The 21,037-nt window shown below is 38.6% G+C and overlaps 1 protein-coding gene across 1 annotated transcript in view; it reads right to left on the bottom strand.

Moving 5' to 3' along the window:
* The window catches only part of ZNF143 (zinc finger protein 143), a 74,251-nt gene that overhangs the window by 51,629 nt on the left and 1,585 nt on the right, over positions 1 to 21,037 (bottom strand). The window contains exons 2-6 of the mRNA XM_038406033.2: positions 5,802 to 5,920; positions 4,901 to 4,993; positions 4,453 to 4,536; positions 4,131 to 4,211; positions 679 to 875 (exon numbers count right to left, since the gene is read on the bottom strand). Of these exons, the coding sequence (XP_038261961.1) occupies positions 679 to 875; positions 4,131 to 4,211; positions 4,453 to 4,536; positions 4,901 to 4,993; positions 5,802 to 5,913 (567 nt within the window). The 5' untranslated portion in view covers positions 5,914 to 5,920. The remainder of the gene's footprint in view (positions 1 to 678; positions 876 to 4,130; positions 4,212 to 4,452; positions 4,537 to 4,900; positions 4,994 to 5,801; positions 5,921 to 21,037) is intronic.

Genomic DNA, 21,037 nt, shown 5'->3' with positions numbered 1-21,037 from the left:
TGGCAAATTTAAAAGTACAGAGCCAGATCATGCCTTTACAATGGCCCCTTTTAGCTGTTCCAACAGCATAAACAGACATTAAAACCAGCTTAACTAGACAGCAAAGGATTCCTCCAATGTGGGAGAATCCACCATAATATTTATGTAGGCATTTCTACACTATCCCCAAAGCTCCTGGCTCAGAAGCATTCTTACCTTAACCCTTCCAACAACAAGCTCATGACTTCATCTTGTCTCAACCACTGCAATTCCTTTTTCTATAATCCTCCTACATCCAATGCTTTGTAAATTTCAGGGAGTTCCTACTCTCCGTTACCTTCACTGGTTTCCAAACCACCTTTCAAATTATTCAAAATAACCCTTGTGGTTTTCCATATATTTGCTTCTACTATACCCCTCTGATTTTCTAGCCACTTAAACATCTGCTATCTCACTCTGCACTTTCAGTATTTAACTTCATAATCCCTACCTTCAACTCTACACAGTTTGAAGTTACATCTTTTATTTGTGATGCTTTGTCTACTAGGAATTCATCCTTTTCCATATTCCAAGCTTTTAAATAATTCCTCCAATTAATTCTCATCATATATTTCTTAGTTTAAAAGATGTCTGTGTAAAATGTATTGTGATGCTATATATTAAAGAAACTACATATGGATAAAATGTATTATAATGTACCTTGGCTGCATACTGCTCCAAAGCACTGATGGTATCTGGATCAATTGTAGCATCTCCCGTATGAAGGCCTGCTACTGTGCCATCAGCTTGAATAGCTAAGATGGTATCTGACTGTGGCATTTGAACTGTATGGTGAATGTAAGCAGTGGTTCCATCTTCCAGTTGGACTGCTTGTAATGCACTCTGGTCATAACTGTCTAAGAAATAATATTAAAAACACTGTTAAGACAGGGAATGAATATCAGAGTCTGCATTTCTCCAATATAAAGGCATTACATATGTGAAATTATCAATACACATTAAAATGCTACTGATGAGTACAATAGTTGAGAAAATTGCTACCAAACCACAGGTTGAATTTGTTGTAAATGATTACTTACCCCAAAATACTTCTATTTCTGTCCACTTATAAACAGCATTACAATTAGCCTAGCTCTTACTTACAAAGTATTACATCATACACTTTGAAATTTCTACTCCCTAGTGATCAATTAATTGTTGATACTGTCTGTTTTAGGATTTATATACCTGCTTCCTTTACACTAAGAACCCAAGCATCCTTCCAACGGCTAAAGCAATGTTTTGCCATTACTTTAATTTTACATAAAGGTTTGCATATGCCATTGTTTACAGAAACGAGTAATCTGTGGGAACCTAATAAGCAATCACAACAATAATTTCAATATTAAGATCATATAAAGATGTAGGGCTTGAAACATTTACCCAATATCTACTAGCCTTCCAATCAGGGTGAAAATACCTGTGCTGGCACTTCCCTCAAAGCCTTTGTGACCACAGTCCCATTGGTGATTCACCACTCTGTGTCAGCAACTCGTTAGGCCCAACATACTCACTACACCTAACATTGCTGCGATGACATATACCCAAACAACATCATGTAATACATCACTGAAAAACTAATAACAACTCACTGATTATTAATATTCTTGTGTGATGTAAAGAGTTATAAATATGTGCTTGAATTATGTTTTTAAAAGGCGTTTGGCAATCAATGCATAAGCATTGTCTGACTTAGATAAAGAAATGTGTATTTGCTTGTCTGACCTGCCTGGCCAGGCAAAAACAATGAAGGCACATTTATATAAAAGGTAAAAAAGCCCATTAAACTAATGAATGGGGAGATAGCCTCTTAAATATAAAGACATCGGGGTCTGAACCTCAAATAAAAGCAGCTGAATCAGCTGATTGTATACAATATTACTGTATTATACAAATGTATTAAGAGCTTTTATGAAAGCCTGTGGCACACTAGTGATCAATATCAATGTAAAATGTATGCTTTAACACTATATAACAAATTATAGATACTCACTGTTCTTATGCTTTAAAGTCTGTGACCACACACAGGGAGAAACAGGTTTTCTCCCAGATAGGAGGGAAGGCAGCTATCTATTTGTCTCCAATGTAAATTAAGCAGTGTGGAATAAAAGCAATGAAAGCTCAATTTAAATACAAATCAGCAGGGGAATGGAAACTGTACCCCTGGAAAGCCTTCCTGCTTTGTGAAGCAGGGCCAATGAAATTTGGGAAGATAGCATGGTGTCTAAATCCCAGCAGAACTTACTTTCCAAAGAATACATTTCAAAGGTTAACTGGACTATAAAAGGAAAGGGGGAAAGAACCTCAGAGAGGTCCATCACTTGGCGGATTCAAGGGGCCTGAGCTCTTGAAATCACAGAATCTTGAGTCCTTCAACCAAGAGGGTTGAAGTCTCTGGGAACTGAATATTAGTGACAAACCTGCTTAGGCAAGGCTTAAAAGTTAACTTTAGCAAGTACCTGTCCCTGAAGTGTATTTTTACTTTTGTTTGTTTGTAACTATTTCTGTCTTTATTCCTTATACTTGATATCATTAAACCTATGACTTTTTGTTTAATAAACTTGTTTGACTTTTACTTTAAATCAATTCTATGCTGTGACTGAAATAAGAGCATTTGTCAAATTACAGTGAAATTAATGAACTGCTGTTTATTCTCTTTGCAGCAGCAACAAACTTAACTTCTGTGAGTGTTCCAGAAGAGAGCTGGACACTGCAGGGAGATGTCTCGGGGAAATTCAGGAGTTGGGGTTTACTGTTACTTGTAAGGCAAAGTTTGGACTGGCAGAGTCCTGAGGAGCCTGCTGGCAAGGCAGACAAGCTGGTGTGGCAGGAGAATTGTCACACAGCTTAGCAGTAGCAAAACTCTCACTTGTTGAGGCTCAGAAGAGTAACACAGTTACTCACAATTCTGGGAGCCTCAGCAAATTATCACATGGAGACGGTTTTGGATAAATTTGGGACTAGGCAGGTATTTGGGTCACTGCAAAAATAACTGGGTGGTGGAAGCCAGGGTGTGACCTGCATGCTTGTAACACTGGCTATTGGCATCAGGGCTGTGAGCCACAGCAGCATAGCACTGAAAGCATGCAGAGTTACAGGGCAGGTTATGTCACAACCCTTCATTGGTCTGGGTTAAAATATCACACCCGCACTGCAATTTAAATGAATAAAAGTACTGTATACTATCTACTATATGTAAATCACACAATTAATTAACTTTCACCTTATAAAGTGTACCAGATTCAGGGTTTTTAGTAGCAAAGTGAAACTAGCAAGACTCTGCTATTGTTTATGGCTTTCCCAAGATACACCAGAGTGAAAACTGACCAGAGGCACAGCTATCTTCCTATCTGCACACTCAAGAAGCCAGCAAAACATCAGTTTATACTCAGTCCATATTTTTTTCTTCACAACCATAACGTCTAGAAATAGGCACTCTCCTGTGTCAGATTTGGAAAGTATATGGATACAGAAAGGTACGACTTCTAATGTGATAATGAAGGAGAGGGAAGATCATACATTGTCCAAATCCTTTGGTGAAGTACACCAGTACTGGTACGACATTTTTTTCCCCCTTCATTCAAAGGCCAATCTAAGGCTCAATTTAAAATAAAATAAATGTGCATACTTGACTGTCAACTATGGTGTTCTTTGTGTGTTACACTGATAGGTCTTCCAAAAAGTATCAAATGTCACTCACAGAGTATTTAAAATATCCCTAGAGCTCAAGAATCTAATTCAAGTGATGTCTGCTTTTTTCTGGTTTCCTTTTTTCATTTCCAGGTCCAGTCTTTCTTGAAATTCATACAAGGGTTTAAATTTCTAGAAGTGGCATGACTGCTTCTATGTTAAGATTCTAGGACAGCACACAGAAACGCCCAGCAATCTTCTGATCCAGCCATTTACTACTACATTCTGAATGAGGAAATCGAACCACTCTCAACTCAGATGTTTTCAGATATGCCTATTTAAATGCAACAAGTTATTTCCAATAAGAATACTTGTAAATATGGTCATAATCTAAACATATTGTCAGAAGTGGTACTCTAGAAGAGAAATTATAATTAAATTGTTTCATAATATAATGAATCACACTTCAAAATGCAGTTTACCTTTTGAAGCATGATGAATAAATGCAGTAGTTCCATCTTCCAGCTGAACTGCCTGTCCATCTTCCAGGCGCAGACTGTCCCCTGTTCAGGGAAGGGAGGGTGGAGAGCATAACTTTAGGCATCACCAATCATAAATGTATTTGATTTAATGTTTTAACAGATTAGAAACCACATTAACTAAAAATATTAACCTTCAAATAATAAAAGTATATGTATTAGACATCTGAAATTATTTTAACAATGTTTTATTGATTCTAACAATACTATATTATATCAGTGCAGTCAATATTTTAAAACATACTCATGGATGTAATACACTTACTACTTTTTGGCATGGATACATGTTGAACATAGGCAGCAGAGCCATCTTCTAGTTGAATCACCTGGCCATCCATTAATTTACCATCTGGAATACATTATATTTATGTAAAGTATCCTATATGGCATGTCACATTTTAAATCATACCATTGAAACTCTCTGGAATAAAGTATTTCATAGAACAAAAATATAGTTTAACAAGTATTAACCACAGTATTAGGATATGTAAAGTGCTTTGAGATCCTGGGATAAAAAACACTAAATTGGGATCAGATCCCCATTGTATAGGATACTATACAAAGAAGCAAATGAATACACTGAATACTCTGAAGCACTTGGCATTGGCCACTTTCAGAAGACAGGATACTGGACTAGATGGACCTTTGGTCTGACCCAGTATGGTCGTGCTTATGTACAGTGAAGAATTATTGATTTTTAGTCAGGCACATACCTTTAGAATTGTGCTGTATGTAAGCAGTGGAGCCATCAGCAAGCGTAACTGCCTGCAAACTTACACCTTCCATGTTTTCTAAATTGTCACCATCTATTGGGGTAAAAAGTTTATTTACCAGTATTGCCAACTCCATATGCTCTAAAATTGTGAGTTATGCCCCAAAAAATCATGAGATGGACTTAAAAGCTTTGTATTAGCCTTTTGATTTTGAACCTTTAGGATATACTGAGGTCACATTGTTAAGTTTTTATCCATAAGCATGAGAACTAAAATGTTTTATTTTAAATAAAAGCTGAAATTCTCATGAAATAACTTGAGAACTGGGGCTTTAAGAAGAACACCTAATATCAAAGACTCACAACAAAATCATGAGAAATGGCAGTATTACATGCACGTAATGTTAATCATTGTTCTGTGCATCATCAGTCATTAACACATACAAGACCATTTTGAATAAAATATAATAATTAGACAAAAGCTTTTATTCCTTTATAAATATTAAGAATGGCCAAAAAAGCATCAACATGTTAATATCAATCCTAAAACACCATTCTTTCTGTAAAACTGAGTCTATTTTGTACATCATTTACATATAAATTGGAATTACATAATCCAAAATAGTAATGCTGTATTTTAATTTGATTGGAATCAGATTTTACACTACAAACACAATTGTTATTTTAATTAAGCAATAATTTCATTTCAGAATTAAATCAAATTTCAGATTAATCAAATACACTATCTAAAAACAATTTGGTCTTTTTATTATTTTCTCCATTTGCAATACACAACATCACTCCAAAGTTTAGAAGTTTAACAGGGTACACAGTCTGCTCTTTCTGAATGCAAAACTACAAACTGCATGATGATGTGGAGATACTTTAACCTGAATGCTCACCTTGCACAGCTACTGCTTCTGTCAAACAGAGAGTCACATGCTGAGCCTCCATCCCACCTCCAGAAAACTCAGTCATTCCCTGAGAATCTCGATTTATCTGGGCTAATAACATTGTTTATCTAGAAACAAATAGCAAGTTTACAAAACATAAAGACTCAGAACCATAAGAAGTAACATCAAGAAATTATGTGAAATTTTATTCCATTTTCTGGATGAAACACAAATCCTAGAAGTTAAAAACAATCCTACTTTTACCAGAATTTCATTTAGCATGTTACGGATATTTGGTCTTACCTACCCCAAAGAGATTATACAATTATTTATGAGTGTCTGGAAAGTGCTTAGAAGATGAAAAAAAAAGTGCTATATGAAATGGCCAACTATTATTTTCATTAACTTTATCGAAGTAATTGCTAGATTTTAGGTGGGTCTGACTCTATTTATACTTCAATTAAACTTCAGTAATTATACCGCTAATTAAGGCTTACTAAGCTTTAAAAAGTATTTGGGCCAGTTTAAACTGTACTATAATCTCTTTTCAGACTTAAAAGCAACAACTTTCACAAATCACACATGGTCATATGGAGAACCCCTTCTGAGTCCTATTAAAGTCAGTGGGACTACCCATGCAATTAACTGCTCAACAGTAAGACTAAGAGGTTCACACTCTGGCCCATGCTGAAGAAAGGCCTGAATATGGGAAGTCAGACTGAATGATCCAGCTGTTTATTTTCTGGCTCTATTATTCAGGATTCTATTAAAAGAATGACCTACTCGAAAGTAACTATGTTTTATGTTATAAAATTGTCACTATGAAAAGAGGAATTGACTAACAAATGGAGACTGCAACTGAGCACTTACCTGGTAAAACCTTATCCCTTTTCAGTGAGAAATGTATTTTATCCAAGTTTCAACACAAGGGATTACAGAACACTGTTGGATCCTAAAGTCTGCAAGTACGGTTTCAAAAATCATACATTCCACAATTAACCAACAGTTATGGATTAAATGGACAACAGTGACTTCTAAGAGCTCTGATGTTGGTTCCATCACCACAGAAATCAAATACTGGACTGGACAGACCATATATTTCACTTGCACCTGCCAGCTGAGTTCTTCAGTGCTCTTTAAGTAACATCACACACCGACTCAACCAGGAATTCTTGAAATTGATTTGTATGAGCACTGCAAAGGCTCATTTCGCCCTTCTGACATATTGCACACAGAGCTGCAGATTTAGGAAAAATCATAGAAAAAACCTACACTAATTTATTAAGCTTCTGAAGCGCTTAGCTAGTTGGCTTTAAAGTGATATTTCTATTTCACCTCTTCCAATCAGACAGCTTCTCTTAAAGTATCAGAAACATAGATCTTTTAGGTTTCAGAGTAGCAGCCGTGTTAGTCTGTATTCGCAAAAAGAAAAGGAGTACTTGTGGCACCTTAGAGACTAACAAATTTATTTGAGCATAAGCTTTCGTGAGCTACAGCTCACTTCATCGGATGCATTTGGTGGAAAATACAGTGGGGAGATTTATATACACACACAGAGAACATGAAACAATGGGTTTTATCATACACACTGTAAGAAGAGTGATCACTTAAGATGAGCCATCACCAGCAGCGGGGGGGGGGGGGGGGGGGAAGAGGAGGAAAACCTTTCATGGTGACAAGCATTTAGATCATTTAGAAAAACATGCAAAAGGATTACATTTGCATATAACTGACAGGCAGATTTCTCATCTCATCATTTGGTCCTCTCATAAAGAAAAACTCCAGTGTAGATAAATCACCTGGATTAGACATTATTCACACCTGCTTTCTGAAGGGAAAAAAAATGTGCAATAGCAGATATTTTAAAGATATTTTAAAGATCATAGATGGGACTGGGTCACTGGAGATTTAGGTTCAACTCCGATCTCTGCCACTGGCCTGCTGGGTGATCATGGACAAGTCACTTCCTTTCCTGTGCTTCAGTTTCCCCATTTGTAAAATAGAGATAGTGATACTGACCTGCTTTGTAAAGAGCTTTGAGATTTAAAGACAAAAAGGCCTATCTAAAAGTTGGGTATTATTATTAATGATGATGGTCTAAGTTCTTAGCACTTACATAGTGCTTTACATACTCAGAGTGTTCTTCAGTCATTAACTAATTAATTTTCAAGACACCTCTCTCAAGTAGGTTGCTAAGTAACTATCCTCATTCTACAGATGGGAGGACAGAGGAAAGGAAGTTACTGATCTTGCCCATGACTACATTCTGAATCTGGCAGGGATTAGAATGAAGGAGGTCCTGGCCACCAGCCCAGTGCTCAGTCCACTGGACTGTGTTGCCTCTCTTATATTCAGACAATACATCCTTTAAAAGACCTAATGTAGCTAAAAACTGGAAAGCTGCTAATATATCTGTCTTTAAAAAAAAAGTCAAGGGAGATCATGAGAATAGAGTTGGATTACAGACAGAAGAACAGAACACTTAAATAAGAAATATAGCCTGACAGGGTCAAATCATCATGTCTGTTGTATGAGAAAACGTCTGCTTTTATTTGCAGAAAAAAATAAATTTCAGTGATCTAGTCACAATTATTTACTTGAATTTTCAAAATATTCAAAATATTTTATAAACTCCCTCCACTAGAGGACAAAGAGAAAAACTGCAGTGGATTAAAAAAAAAATTAAAAAACAGAAAGAGTCAGTGAACTTCTGACTACTCAGTACAGACAGAGGTTACCAGCAAGGGTAACCTAATGGTTGTTACAGAGGCCACCACTGTTCAATATACTCAATTAGACACACACAAAACCTATGTGAAAAAAACACTATTAGGGTTGCAAAGTCAAGCACTCAAAAGTTATAAAATGCCAGAGTTAGGGTGGTCTCTGCATCCTTAATTCAGGTTCCTTGTGCCTAGCATTATTATAATGTTCTAATTACATAATCATGTATTATTTTTTCTGTGACCCCTGCCTCATGCACTGCACGGGATGGACAATATTCAACTGAAGAGTAGCTATTCGATATTTTAGTTTATCCTCATTTTTTAATGTGTGGCCTTTAAGCCTTATTTACTACCTACTATGCTCAGAAGACAGAATTAACTTCCTTTTATGGCATTCTTCACTTAGTAACAGAGTACATCTACACAGAAAACAATAAAACCCCACAGCACAAGTCTCAGAGCCCAGGTCAGCTGATTCAGGTTCCCTGGGCTCTTGCTGTGGGGCTAAAAATAGCAATATAGATATTTGGGCTCAATTTGAATCCTGGTCGGATGCTCCTTCCCCACCAGGTTTCAGAGCCCAGTCTCCAGCCTGAGCCTGCTATTTTTAGCCCCGAGGTGTGAGCCTGCGTCAGTGGAACCAGGCTCTGAGACTCATTATTGTGAGTTTATTTGGGGGTTTGTTTGTTTTTGGGTTTTTTTGTGTGGATGTATTCACAACACCCCTGTCAGGAGCATATTACCGATGGGGAACTGTCACAGAGAGATTAAGGACAAAAGTACCCAGTAATTGTGGGTGTCCAAACAGATGTCTAGGACCTGATTTTTCAGAATACTTAGCATTATATAGTACCTTATTTGGTCAAATCAGTAGGAACTGTGCCTTCAGTTACAGCTGTGAGTGCTCAGCATTTCTACAAATCAGACCCCAGGTCTCAAGCTGGGAACCCAGAAAATGAGGATGACACAATTAGTGACCACTTGTGAAAAGTTTGGTTTAAGTCATCTGACTAGCATTGCACCAAGAACTCTGAGGCAGAGGCAGGGATAAAATCCAATTATTCAGGACAGTATTGAACTTGCCAGGGCTTTAACCATGAGACCATCCTTTTTCTTCCTGCAACTCCCTGCCTCATTCACTACAGACCTTCCAATTTCTGAAACAAATAAGGCAGGAGGCCTGAAGTCAACAGCCTCCTTCACTGTACAACTCTGATTCATCCCTAGAGCACCATCTGTCCTAGGCACTGAATGAGTCAGAGGGTCCTCTGGGAAAAAAAAAAAAAAAGAGTACGCTAGAACCTCAGAGTTACGAACACATCAGGAATGATGATTGTTCGCAACTCTGAAACGTTTGTAAGGCTGAACAAAACGTTATGGTTGTTCTTTCAAAAGTTTACAAGTGAACATTGACTTAATACAGCTTTGAAACTTTTACTATGCAGAAGAAAAATGCAGCTATTAACCACCTTAATTTAAATGAAACAAGCACAGAAAGTTTCCTTACCTTGTCAAATCTTTTTTTTTTATTAATTTATGTTTAACACAGCACTATATTAGCTTTTTTTGTCTCTGCTGCTGCCTGACTGCATACTTCTGTTTCAAATTAGGTGTGTGGTTGACAGTTCATAAACTCTGGTGTTCTACTGTATGTGATCGTGTAATTAAAGACTGTACCATAATGCATATGCACAAGTAGGCCAAATTAAGGTGGCAAAGGCAACCTTAATTCTGGCATTTCATAATGTTTGTTTGCTGGACTTTGTAACCTTAATAATGTTCTTTTAACATAGCTCTGTGTGTGTAATTTGCTAGGTTTCTAAAAAGCAAGTTGGAAAAAAAACCCCAAGCCCCTAGAAATGTCATCATGTGGCATCATACTGACACCCAAGATTCATGAGCAGGGCTGGAATCTTTAGATTCTCCACACAGACCTCTGCTACTCGAGCCAACCGATAACAGTAGTAGATTATCATTCTCTATGTGGACCAACACTAGAGGCAGATGAAAAGTATGCTTTGCCAGTGGGTTTCACAGATATTTGCGGACAGCAGAGAAATGGGGAGACTGAGGAATCTGAGGTACCATTCCACACTCTGGAGGAAAGCGGGTTCTAGTGGACACAAGCTCGTTTCCCCCCAGTCTTCAGACTTTCTGCCCAGTCCCTTCCAACCTGCCCCAGCCCTGTTTCTTCCCCACTCCTGGCTCCCTGTCACAGTCACAGACTCCCTGTCTATCCACTCCCACTCTCCACTCTTCAGGCTTCTCATCCCAGTCTTCTTGCCCAGCCAATCCCAGTCTTCCCCTGTGGGTTCTCCGTCTGAGTCCTCATCTTCCCTCACAACTCTCAGTCCCAGTCACCCGCTCCCAACTCTTTGCCTGAACTATCTCTTCTCCACCCCAATGGCTCCCAACTAGTCTCCCTCACTGGGTTCCTCACCTCATCCCTCCTTGTCTCAGTCTCTTTGCCCAGCCAATCCCACGCACACCCCAGGTTCTTGTCAGATCTGTCTCTCTTCTCCCCCTACCCCTGCTCCCCCTCACTGGTTCCTCCTCCAGCCAGCCCCAGTCTCCTCCCCTCACCCCAGCTCTTTATCCAATCTCAGTGTTGTCCCCATAACTCCATCAGATGTCCATTTCCCCCCACCCCCGGTTCCCTCACTGGCACCCAATCTCCACTGTTCCAGTGCCCTGCCCCACCGCAGCCCAGAGCCTGTGAGAGAAGCCATTACAGAGAAAGCCTTTCTAAGACTCTAGCTTTGGGCTAAAGCATGCTTAGTCGCAGTCATTGCTATGAACTTATTTTTACTGCATGTTCCTCAGACAAAGGCAACCCCTTCCAAATTTCAAGCCCCTGCTACACTGCATGCTACTTGATCATTTTAAAGAAAAGGCCTCACAAAATTTTAGTAGGGGCAAAACAATGTATTTTTCCCTTCTTTCATTCTTGGAAACAGCTGACCCATTTTGTCTGAAATTTTCCCAAAAAATTCAGCCTGAGACACCTTACATGGAAAATGTTGGTTAAAGTTTGATTAAGCAACTGAAAACACGATCTTATAATAAGAAAAGGAGTACTTGTGGCACCTTAGAGACTAACAAATTTATTAGAGCATAAGCTTTTGTGAGCTACAGCTCACATGCATCCGATGAAGTGAGCTGTAGCTCACGAAAGCTTATGCTCAAATAAATTTGTTAGTTTCTAAGGTGCCACAAGTACTCCTTTTCTTTTTGCGAATACAGACTAACACGACTGCTAGTCTGAAACCGATCTTATAATACGTGTCTGGAAACCTTAACAAGAGGCAATAAAACCAGACCTGCCTATAACGATTTGGAGGCAGAACTGGCTAGTGAATGAGTGAAGACTGCTGCTGGCACTGGGGGGGGGGGGGAAATCAGTGTAGAAAACCTACAGAGAAATGTAAAATTCAAATGGACTTTAAACAATGGCAACTGATGGCAGACAAAAAATTTACCTTCCATAAATGTAGCACAATGAACATTTTATAAAAAAAAACAAAAAGCAAAAACAAGTTTTGAACTTGCATAAGTTGGAGAAAAGAATTATTGGATTTATCATGAATAATGCAGAGTGCAGCAGCAGTCAAACAAGATGCCTATGTAACATGCTTCTGTACTCAAACAAGCAGCAGAATATTTTGGGTTCTTTTCCTTTACTTGGAGAAGGGATGAAATGTTTAAATCAGACAGTTCAATGGGAGCTGGAAGCAGCAGCTGGCATTGGGCAGCAGAGATCAGGAATAGCAGCTGGAATTTAGGCAGTTGGGAGCAACCGTGTTAGTTTCGAAATGGGCATCTGGGAATGGTGATTGGGTTATGAGCACTTGGGAAATCAGCAGCTAGGAACTTGGCTGGAGGGAGGTAGGCAGTTGAGAACTGGAATGACAGATGGCAAAGAGGCAGTTGGGAATGGGAAGGTCAGTTGAGAAATGGGAAGCTGGAATCTTACGTTGCCATAGGGAAGTTAGACAAAGAAAACTGAAAAAAAGGGTAACAACAATAGCAGGATCCCCCTAAAGAGAGGGAAAACATAGCAGTCACTGAGGAGAAGCTAACAAGAAGTACAGTAAAATCTGTAACAACAGCAATGTTGGGGAAGGAAAAGTGAGCTCATGAGAGAGCAAGAGGAAACTAAAAGACCAACGAAGAAACTGAGGATAAAGGGGGAAAAAAGCCTGAGAAAAATCAACCTGGAAAGGTAGGTTAGCTGCTACTTATTCTCTGTCTTTGTAGATGGTATTGTGAAGGGTATGGAATAATAAATATGAATTTTATTTATAACACACCTCTGGTGCTGTACAATAATTTTAAAAAATCTTATGAAAACAACTAAAACAGGACTATAAAACTACAACCAGAATGATAAGAGACACATAGCCCTATAACACAGAACAGAAATAAAGAAACAATACCGGCTTTCATTGATGAGGCTTGTGAAACTGAGATCCTATATTTCAGAGCAGCAGCCGTGTTAGTCTGTATTCGCAAAAAGAAAAGGAGTACTTGTGGCACCTTAGAGACTAACAAATTTATTAGAGCATAAGCTTTCGTGAGCTACAGCTCACTTCGGATGAAGTGAGCTGTAGCTCACGAAAGCTTATGCTCTAATAAATTTGTTAGTCTCTAAGGTGCCACAAGTACTCCTTTTCTTTTTGAGATCCTATAGTTGGTAAAATTGCAGATCACGCATATAGGATCACTGCATGTATTTAGAACACTAAGACCCAGAACCTCTAAAGTATTCAGGCTCCTAACGTGCCTAAACACCTTTGAGGCGCTGTCCCTGTCTAGACAAAGCCTAAATATGTTTGACTAGTGCTCAGTTATGTTGTAACATTTGTATACAGGTTCTTACACTTGTAATCACTAAAGCTGACACTTAACAAATGTTTATTCCAGGGCACAACTCATTTTGTGAAGTGTCTACATTAGCATTTACAGTTACAATGGTTAACACGTTGGTTAGAAGTTAAATGGCAATTAACATGTATTAGAGATGGCCTGCAGTTTTGCGGCTCATTTATGGTTTTATGATAAGTATGAGTGAGGGTGGTGAGTTTGCATGTTCATTTGTGCAGGTAGCAAATAATATGTGTATGCTGCAGTGAGGAGCTGTGTGTGGTGGTTGCATTGATTTGCGTCTGGGTAGTAGTGCTGGGGGATTCTGTGTTGATTTGTGTGAATGGAGAATGAGTGATACATGCTGCAGTGAGGGGCTGTGTGTTTTGGGGATTATTGTGTATGCTGTTTGTGTTGTGCTTCGAGGTTTGTAATGGCAGCATGTGTAGTGCACAAGAGTGGCAGTTCGACCAAGGAATCCACCATGTGTGCAGTCTCCTTGATACAACCTGGTGCATGCAAATTAGCTTCTGAGTAAGGGTAGTGATTGGCTGAATTACCTCTGCTATTACAATGGTCTAGGACTCTTGGCATGACATAGGTAGCTTCAAACCACACAGGTGTAACTCGTAAAGTTAAAATGGCTAAGAATTTAAAAATTGGATGGTAACAGACTGACAGTCTGTAACCCTATGTTCACCCCTTTTTCAAGACTATGATAAATTTTGTACAAACTCCCCCTTGTAAGGTATCACTTGAAAACTCTGAATTTGCTGATCATTATTGTCCTGGTAAAATATGTGTGGCAACATTGTATGTAAAGTTACAAGATTCTACTGTATGATGTTACTAAGGGCTTGTCTACACTGGCACTTTACAGCGCTGCAAGTTTCTCGCTTGGGGTGTGAAAAAAACACCCCCCTGAGCGCTGCAAGTTTCAGAGCTGTAATACGGTAGTGTAGACAGTGCTACAATGCTGGTAGCTACTCCCCTCGCGGAGGTGGTTTTTTACAGCGCTGGTACCGTGACTACACAGCCACGCTAAAGCACTGCTGCCCTGGCTAGTGAAGACGTGCCCTAAGACATATTTCAAATCTGTGGAAGCCGCCACAAACCAGTTCCTCAAAGACAAAAAAAAAAAAAACCCTCAGCCAGGTGACAACAAAGTCAAACCATCACCTTGTTAAGTGGCCATTCTTTGGCAGGAAAACGGGTGAATGAGAAATTTACATCTTGGCAAAGAAACAGCAGAAGGTTCCCATCCCCACAGACTTTCTGTCTCCTGAACCTCCGCTGGAGATGATTCTCAAAAAGGAGGAAAATAGAAGAATGGAGAACAAATACCTCAAGTTAGTCCACCCTTTCTCTCAACCCATGGCAGTCACAACACCTGAGGAACAAAGAAACAGCTTTGGACTGAGGGAGGAACCCTGTCTGAAAGGAATTCAGCCAGTAAGACGGCTTAAACGTGGTGAGAGCGAGCTTTTGCTTTGAATTCACTTAAGTTTGTTAAATTAGGAATTAGTTGTGTTTGACCTTTTATTTCTTTGTAACCAACTTCTGAATTTTAGGCCTCATTATTGGTAATCACTTAAAATCTATCTTTCTGTAGTTAATAAACTTGTTTTATTGGTTTTATGTGAACTGTGTGACTGGACTGAAGTGTTTGGGAAACTATTTGAGATAACAGAATTTGTCCACATCATTTTCTACTATTAAAATTGCAGACTTTATATAAGCTTGTGTTGTCCAGGAGAGGGCTGGGCACATTTCTGGGGGAAAGTTTGGAACTGGGAATTTGCTGGTGTTACTCTGCAGTGTAATTAAAGAGTGGCTGGCCATAGCACTCATACGATATAACTGGAAGTAATTTACATGGTGGAGGCTGTGTATGAGCAGACCAGGAGTGGTTGCTCCCACAGTAAAGCAATGTAAAAGGCACCTCAGCCTGGAGAATTGAGGGGACATAGGTGATCAACTGTCCAGTTTGTACCCTGGGTAATGTTACACAGACAGCAAAACCCAGTAATGTTTTAACCTGCTGATATTCTGAATAAAAGGAGCCCTCAAACATGCTTGTAGCGGTTTCCATTGTTTCACACTGACTCTACAAACATAAAATAGGCTTCAGAGTGACATACAGAGTGCTAATCCTGAAATCTTACTACATAGATCATAAGACTCCAGACCTTAATGCAGAAGGTCAGGACTGACAATTGCTTGGAGAACTCAATGATGCTTAAAAATAGAGGCTGCCTGAATACAAGTTATAAATTATACATAATATGTCAAAACAATATTATAGTTACCCATTGAAAAATTAAGAAATGGTAGATTTAAGGTTGTCTGTGCAATTTTATTTCAGTTCCCTGGTATATGCATATATTATGATAGCCTTGGCCAACTTTGCATATAAAGTCTGTGGCAGAGCAAGGAATAGAATCCAGCTCTCACAGGTCCCAATCTAGTGCTCTGAACATAAGAAAATACTCCTTCCCTTCTTGCAACTCTTTGCCTCATTAGATGTGTAACCCGTGCACTAAATGTGGCATGGGTCCTGTAAAACATACAGAATATGATTATGTAAAGACTGTAACACATATGCACAATGAAGACAAATTAAGTTTGCACATACATCCTTAAATCTGGTAATGCCTCATTTCCGAGTCCTTGACTTTGCAAACTTAACTTTCTGACAATATAATTTGTGTATGTAATTTCCTAAGGTTTTATAAAGCAAACCGAAAAGAAACAGAAGTTATCAGGTGGAACTAGACTGATCCCTTGCATGGATCATTAATAGGCTTGTAATGTATAATTTTCAAATCCACAGCAGAAACCTCCACCAGTTGAGCTAAAGGAGAAACTGGTAACAGTACTTGGCTGTTAACCTCTATGTAGACCAGCAGTTAGAGGGAGGGCAGACATGCATTTTGAAAAGTGTCTTACAAAACTATTTGCTAGACAGCAAAGGAATGCTGGGAATAAAGAATTATGGGCGTCTATTTCTGGCTCTGAAAGACACTATGGTTTCAGACAATACTGCCATGCATCTAGATATCATACATTCATTCTCAAACTCAGTGTAGCTAAATGGATGAAAGTTGGGTCTGCCACAACAGAGACTCTGGCCAAATTCTAGATCACATTTTGGCCTTTGTATGGCACTTCAGCTTTTTTGCACAACAAGTTGAGGCTTGTTAGTTATAACTAAGTTCTTCTCTGGGGTAATACAATGCTGCTAGTTTTGAGATTCCCCTGCAAATAAGATACAAGTACAAGACGGAGGTTATCATTGCCATAGGTCACCTTTAACTTCAGTGTAGTTACACCTGCTTATGAGAGCAGTGATAATTACTCATAACCCTTTGTGCTTTCTTACTATTCTAGCAGTTATATTTTTAACCCCAAACAGAAATGGAGAAAAACATGTTCAGTTTAATGTTTGAATCATCTTTAATAATGAACATATGAGCATTGCCAATCTTTGCATTTTATACAAAAGAATCTTATTAACCAGCTTGGTTACACAACAATTGACATTTTAAAAGTTTTATTTTCCCTGATATTATTGTTCTAGATTTTAAGTTGTATGGGCACTAACCATACTTCTGCCCTGGGTTTGTACAACATCTAGTACTGTGTGGTTCTGGTCCATGACTAGGGCTCCTGGGTGCTACAGTAATACAAATAATAATACATTCTGGTGAAATTTTGCACTCTGGTGGTGCCCAGAGTGCCCTTTAGAGTGTGTGACATTTAAGAGAGACTGTAGGAAGGTTAGAAAACAATACTGAGAATGTGCTGAAGATTCAGGATGATCCAGGTTAAGTTGGCCTACTCAGCACTATTCATGAATACGTGCACTTAACTTAGCAAAGGATGGTTAAAGACCTAAGTGAAATTATTTTGGTGGTCTTGATACAGTTCAAAATGGGTAAGCTGTACATCACAAAAATAACCATTCTAACTGGCATCAACTGGCAAGTTTGTTAGCATAAAATTGTACTGTTGGTAACTGAATGAATAGGACAGCACTGAAGAACCAAAAATGCAGCACGGTCACAAGAACAGTGCTGTTTAGTCAGCTAGCACGACCACACTTGCACTGTACTTCACCATTACAGATGCACAGTTTCTGGACAACTATTCTACAGTTGCCAAAATAGCTTCCTGAAGCAGTGACTTCTGGAAGATTTTTAAAGGCTTTCTAAAAGTCAGATTTCAAAAACCTCCTGGGGAAACAAGACAATGTTGAGGTCCCTGGAGAGTGCAGCTTCAAGCATCCTTGACCCCTGTGCTGTAGAATTCAGAAGGTATAATAGGCACTTACATAGTAGACTGTGGGATAATTAATAGAAAGACCATTTTCATGGTTAAGATAATTATGCCAGTGATCCTATACAAACTGCAGTGCACTGGTGGATTTGGCATGAGAGACAACCACTTCTTGGTCAGCCCAGCTCAAAGCCAGTCTAATTCAAAAGGTGGAGCAAGCATCAGTGCACTACTGGGAATAAATGTGTGAATACAAGATATATTACAAGCAGAGTAGGGGTGATTAGCACATCAAATTTCTCCAGCATAGACAAGGCCAAAAAGCACTGTGAATCATTCTTTGACTCAGAGGGACCCATCTCTAGAGTTAAAAAGCAAAGAGAGATTGGGGGGACAGGTTGGAAAGCTTACACTGCCATGCCTTGGTGCACCTGTCCTGGGAAGAGGATTGTCTCTGGAGCTGTCAGCTGGCCAATAAATTCACAGATAGCTTTTAAACATACTCATTAAATAAGTTGGCAGAGAAAATATTGTAAATGCCTGTAGAATAAATATGAAATTAAAGAGTTAGCTTAAGTTTGATTAAAGAAACGTGTGTCGTAAAGAAAAGTCCTGACGACCAAGTAGAAGGAAGGCCTTGAAAGTAATAAGATATAAAGCCAGAAGGAATGAAGTAGGAAGGATGTTTGGTCCAATGAATAACTGAAGAGATAAGGGAAATTTTCTAAGAGGGCTTCTGACCAAAAACAGTTTTGAATAAGACAAAGAGAATCTGACTTAGAAGGAGCCAACATACCAGTGTCATTTTAAAAGTAAGGCCTATGCAAACCCAGGTGCAACATAAAAGCTATTGCTCCACAGCAAGGAGGAGAGGCCTTGGGGAGAAAGGAGGTTGTAAATCTTTTCTGGACTAAGACTGGAAAGAAGGGCGAACTGGTTGTTAGCTACAGTAGTAATTGGCTATGACATTATTTGCTGAAGGGCATGGAAGTTATGAATGTGAGGGTTCTTTGTCAGCCCCAACCTGCTCATGCTGAAGCATGCCAGGATGAAAGAGTTTTCCCTAGGTCTGGCCTGAATACTGAGAGGCTGAGCTGAAGGAGGAAATGAGACAGGCTAAGTAAAAAGACTGGTACTGGCTTGGCAGAAAGATGGGAACTGGGGAGAAAAGACTGGAAGTAGCTAGGCAGAGATATTAGACTGGAAGGGGAGAGACTGGGTGCCAGCAGAGAGGGGAAGAGACTAGGAGTAGCTGGAGAGAAAGGCTGGGACAGGCTGGACAAGAGAAACTGGGAGCCAATGATAACTAACATTTTCCAAATGATAATTAGTGCCACTTGTGAAAAGTTTGGTTGTGTGTTCCTCATTGTCTGGGTGTTCAGTCTGAAACCCTGGAGTCTGATGTGCAAAAGTGCTGAGCACCCACAACTACAACTCAAGTCAATACAAGCATGTCTACAGTGCTATTAAACGTGTGGTCGGCACTTGCCAGCTGACTCAGACCTATGGGACTCACACTAAGAGTCTGCTTAAATGCAATGTAGATGTTTGGACTTGGGCTGGAGCGTAGACATAACCGATGAGCTGTATTTTGGACACAGAGCTATGTAATGCTGAGTATTCTGAAAAATCAGGTCCAACACATCTCAGTTTAGACACCCAAAAGTAGTGAATGCTTTTGACCTTAATCTCTTTGAGCCTCAGTTCCCCATCTATAAAACAGATATATTACCACTTTACCTCACCAGTGTATTGTGAAAATAAATTAATGTTTATGAATTATTCAGATTCTACAGATACACACGTGTGCAATAAATTGAACATGAGTAGACCCAATGAAACCTACAAGATTATTCATGTGATAAAGACAGGTTTCAGAGTAGCAGCTGCGTTAGTCTGTATTTGCAAAAAGAAAAGGAGTACTTGGGGCACTTTAGAGACTAAAATTTATTTGAGCATAAGCTTTCGTGAGCTACAGCTCACTTCATCGCATGCATTCGATAAAGTGAGCTGTAGCTCACGAAAGCTTATGCTCAAATAAATTTGTTAGTCTCTAAGGTGCCACAAGTACTCCTTTTCTTCATGTGATAAAGTAATACACATGGTTAAGTGTTCACTGAATTGAGGTTTTATAAATTAAACCAGAATAATAATTCTGTAGATAGTCTGTTAAAAGTAAAATGTTATTCCACAACTATGGTAAAGGCAACTTATGTGGACTGCAATAAACTCTGGGGATGGTGCTCATCAGTAAAATAATTATTATATATTATACTTAATCTATATGGTATCCTGTAATTAACATGACCATACAGTATTTCACTGCATCATCTTAAGTAAATAGTTTTATTTTCTTTACTGATTAAGTAGAAAAACTCTGCTGTGAAAATAACACTCAAATTCTTATTGCTCTAGAAAATGTGAAAGTCTTGGAGGATTAAGCCCTCACAAAATTAAATGATTAAAATGAAATCGAAAAAGCTAAGCCATTAAAGCATGCTTGTTTTATTGTACCTTCGAAATTCTAAGAATACATCTTTATAACTAAAGGCACATTCATGCAGATATACCAAATGCTTATTCCTTTACCCCAAGGATACAAAACTATTAAAGATAAATAAATTGAACTGTCTATTATCTACCTGAAACAACATGACATGTTATTTCTAGCACAGAAAAACGTCCTCTAATTCAATGGGAGATTTATAACATTGGAACCAAAATTTTGAGAAGTATCCTAGAAAAGTATTTTATTTACAATTTTTAAAAAAAATTAAATTCCTATAAAAGGAATCATTTGAGAAGTATGTCACACTTTGCAAGTTACTAAAGATTTAAAATTTGCAGTATCTTAACATTTAAGCAATAATATATTTTGTATATAGAACACTGATAACAGCTAGGTTTTCTTAAGAAGCCTCAATTTTTACAAGATGACCCATCTTAACAAAATCATAAAGCAGCTTAATTGTGAAAGTATATTGTAATCTACTGCAAAAGTAATGTGTTTTGTCTATAGTTGGATCTTCTAACTGTATATATGCAACTACAAATTCTGGAAAGAAGAATGTGCTAAGAAAAGAGAGGTGATGGTATTTAAAAAAAACATAGCTGTACGTTACTTTTATGAACAGAGAAAGTTAAAGTAAAATAGACTATCAGACACAATGCAAGGACCTCACCTTGTGTAAGTATCAAAGGGGTAGCCGTGTTTGCTACTTTTACAGACCCAGACCAAGAGTCCTGGGGGACCTTATAGACTAACAGACATACTGGAGCATAAGCTTTCGTGTGTGAATACCCACTTTGTCACATGCAACACATCCGACAGGAAAGTTTATGCTCCAATACGGCTGTTGCCGTATAAGGTGCCACAAG

The sequence above is a fragment of the Dermochelys coriacea genome, chromosome 6 (genome assembly GCF_009764565.3).
Source record: "Dermochelys coriacea isolate rDerCor1 chromosome 6, rDerCor1.pri.v4, whole genome shotgun sequence".
Classification (NCBI taxonomy): domain Eukaryota; kingdom Metazoa; phylum Chordata; order Testudines; family Dermochelyidae; genus Dermochelys; species Dermochelys coriacea.
This window is presented reverse-complemented; position numbering and strand designations above follow the sequence as displayed.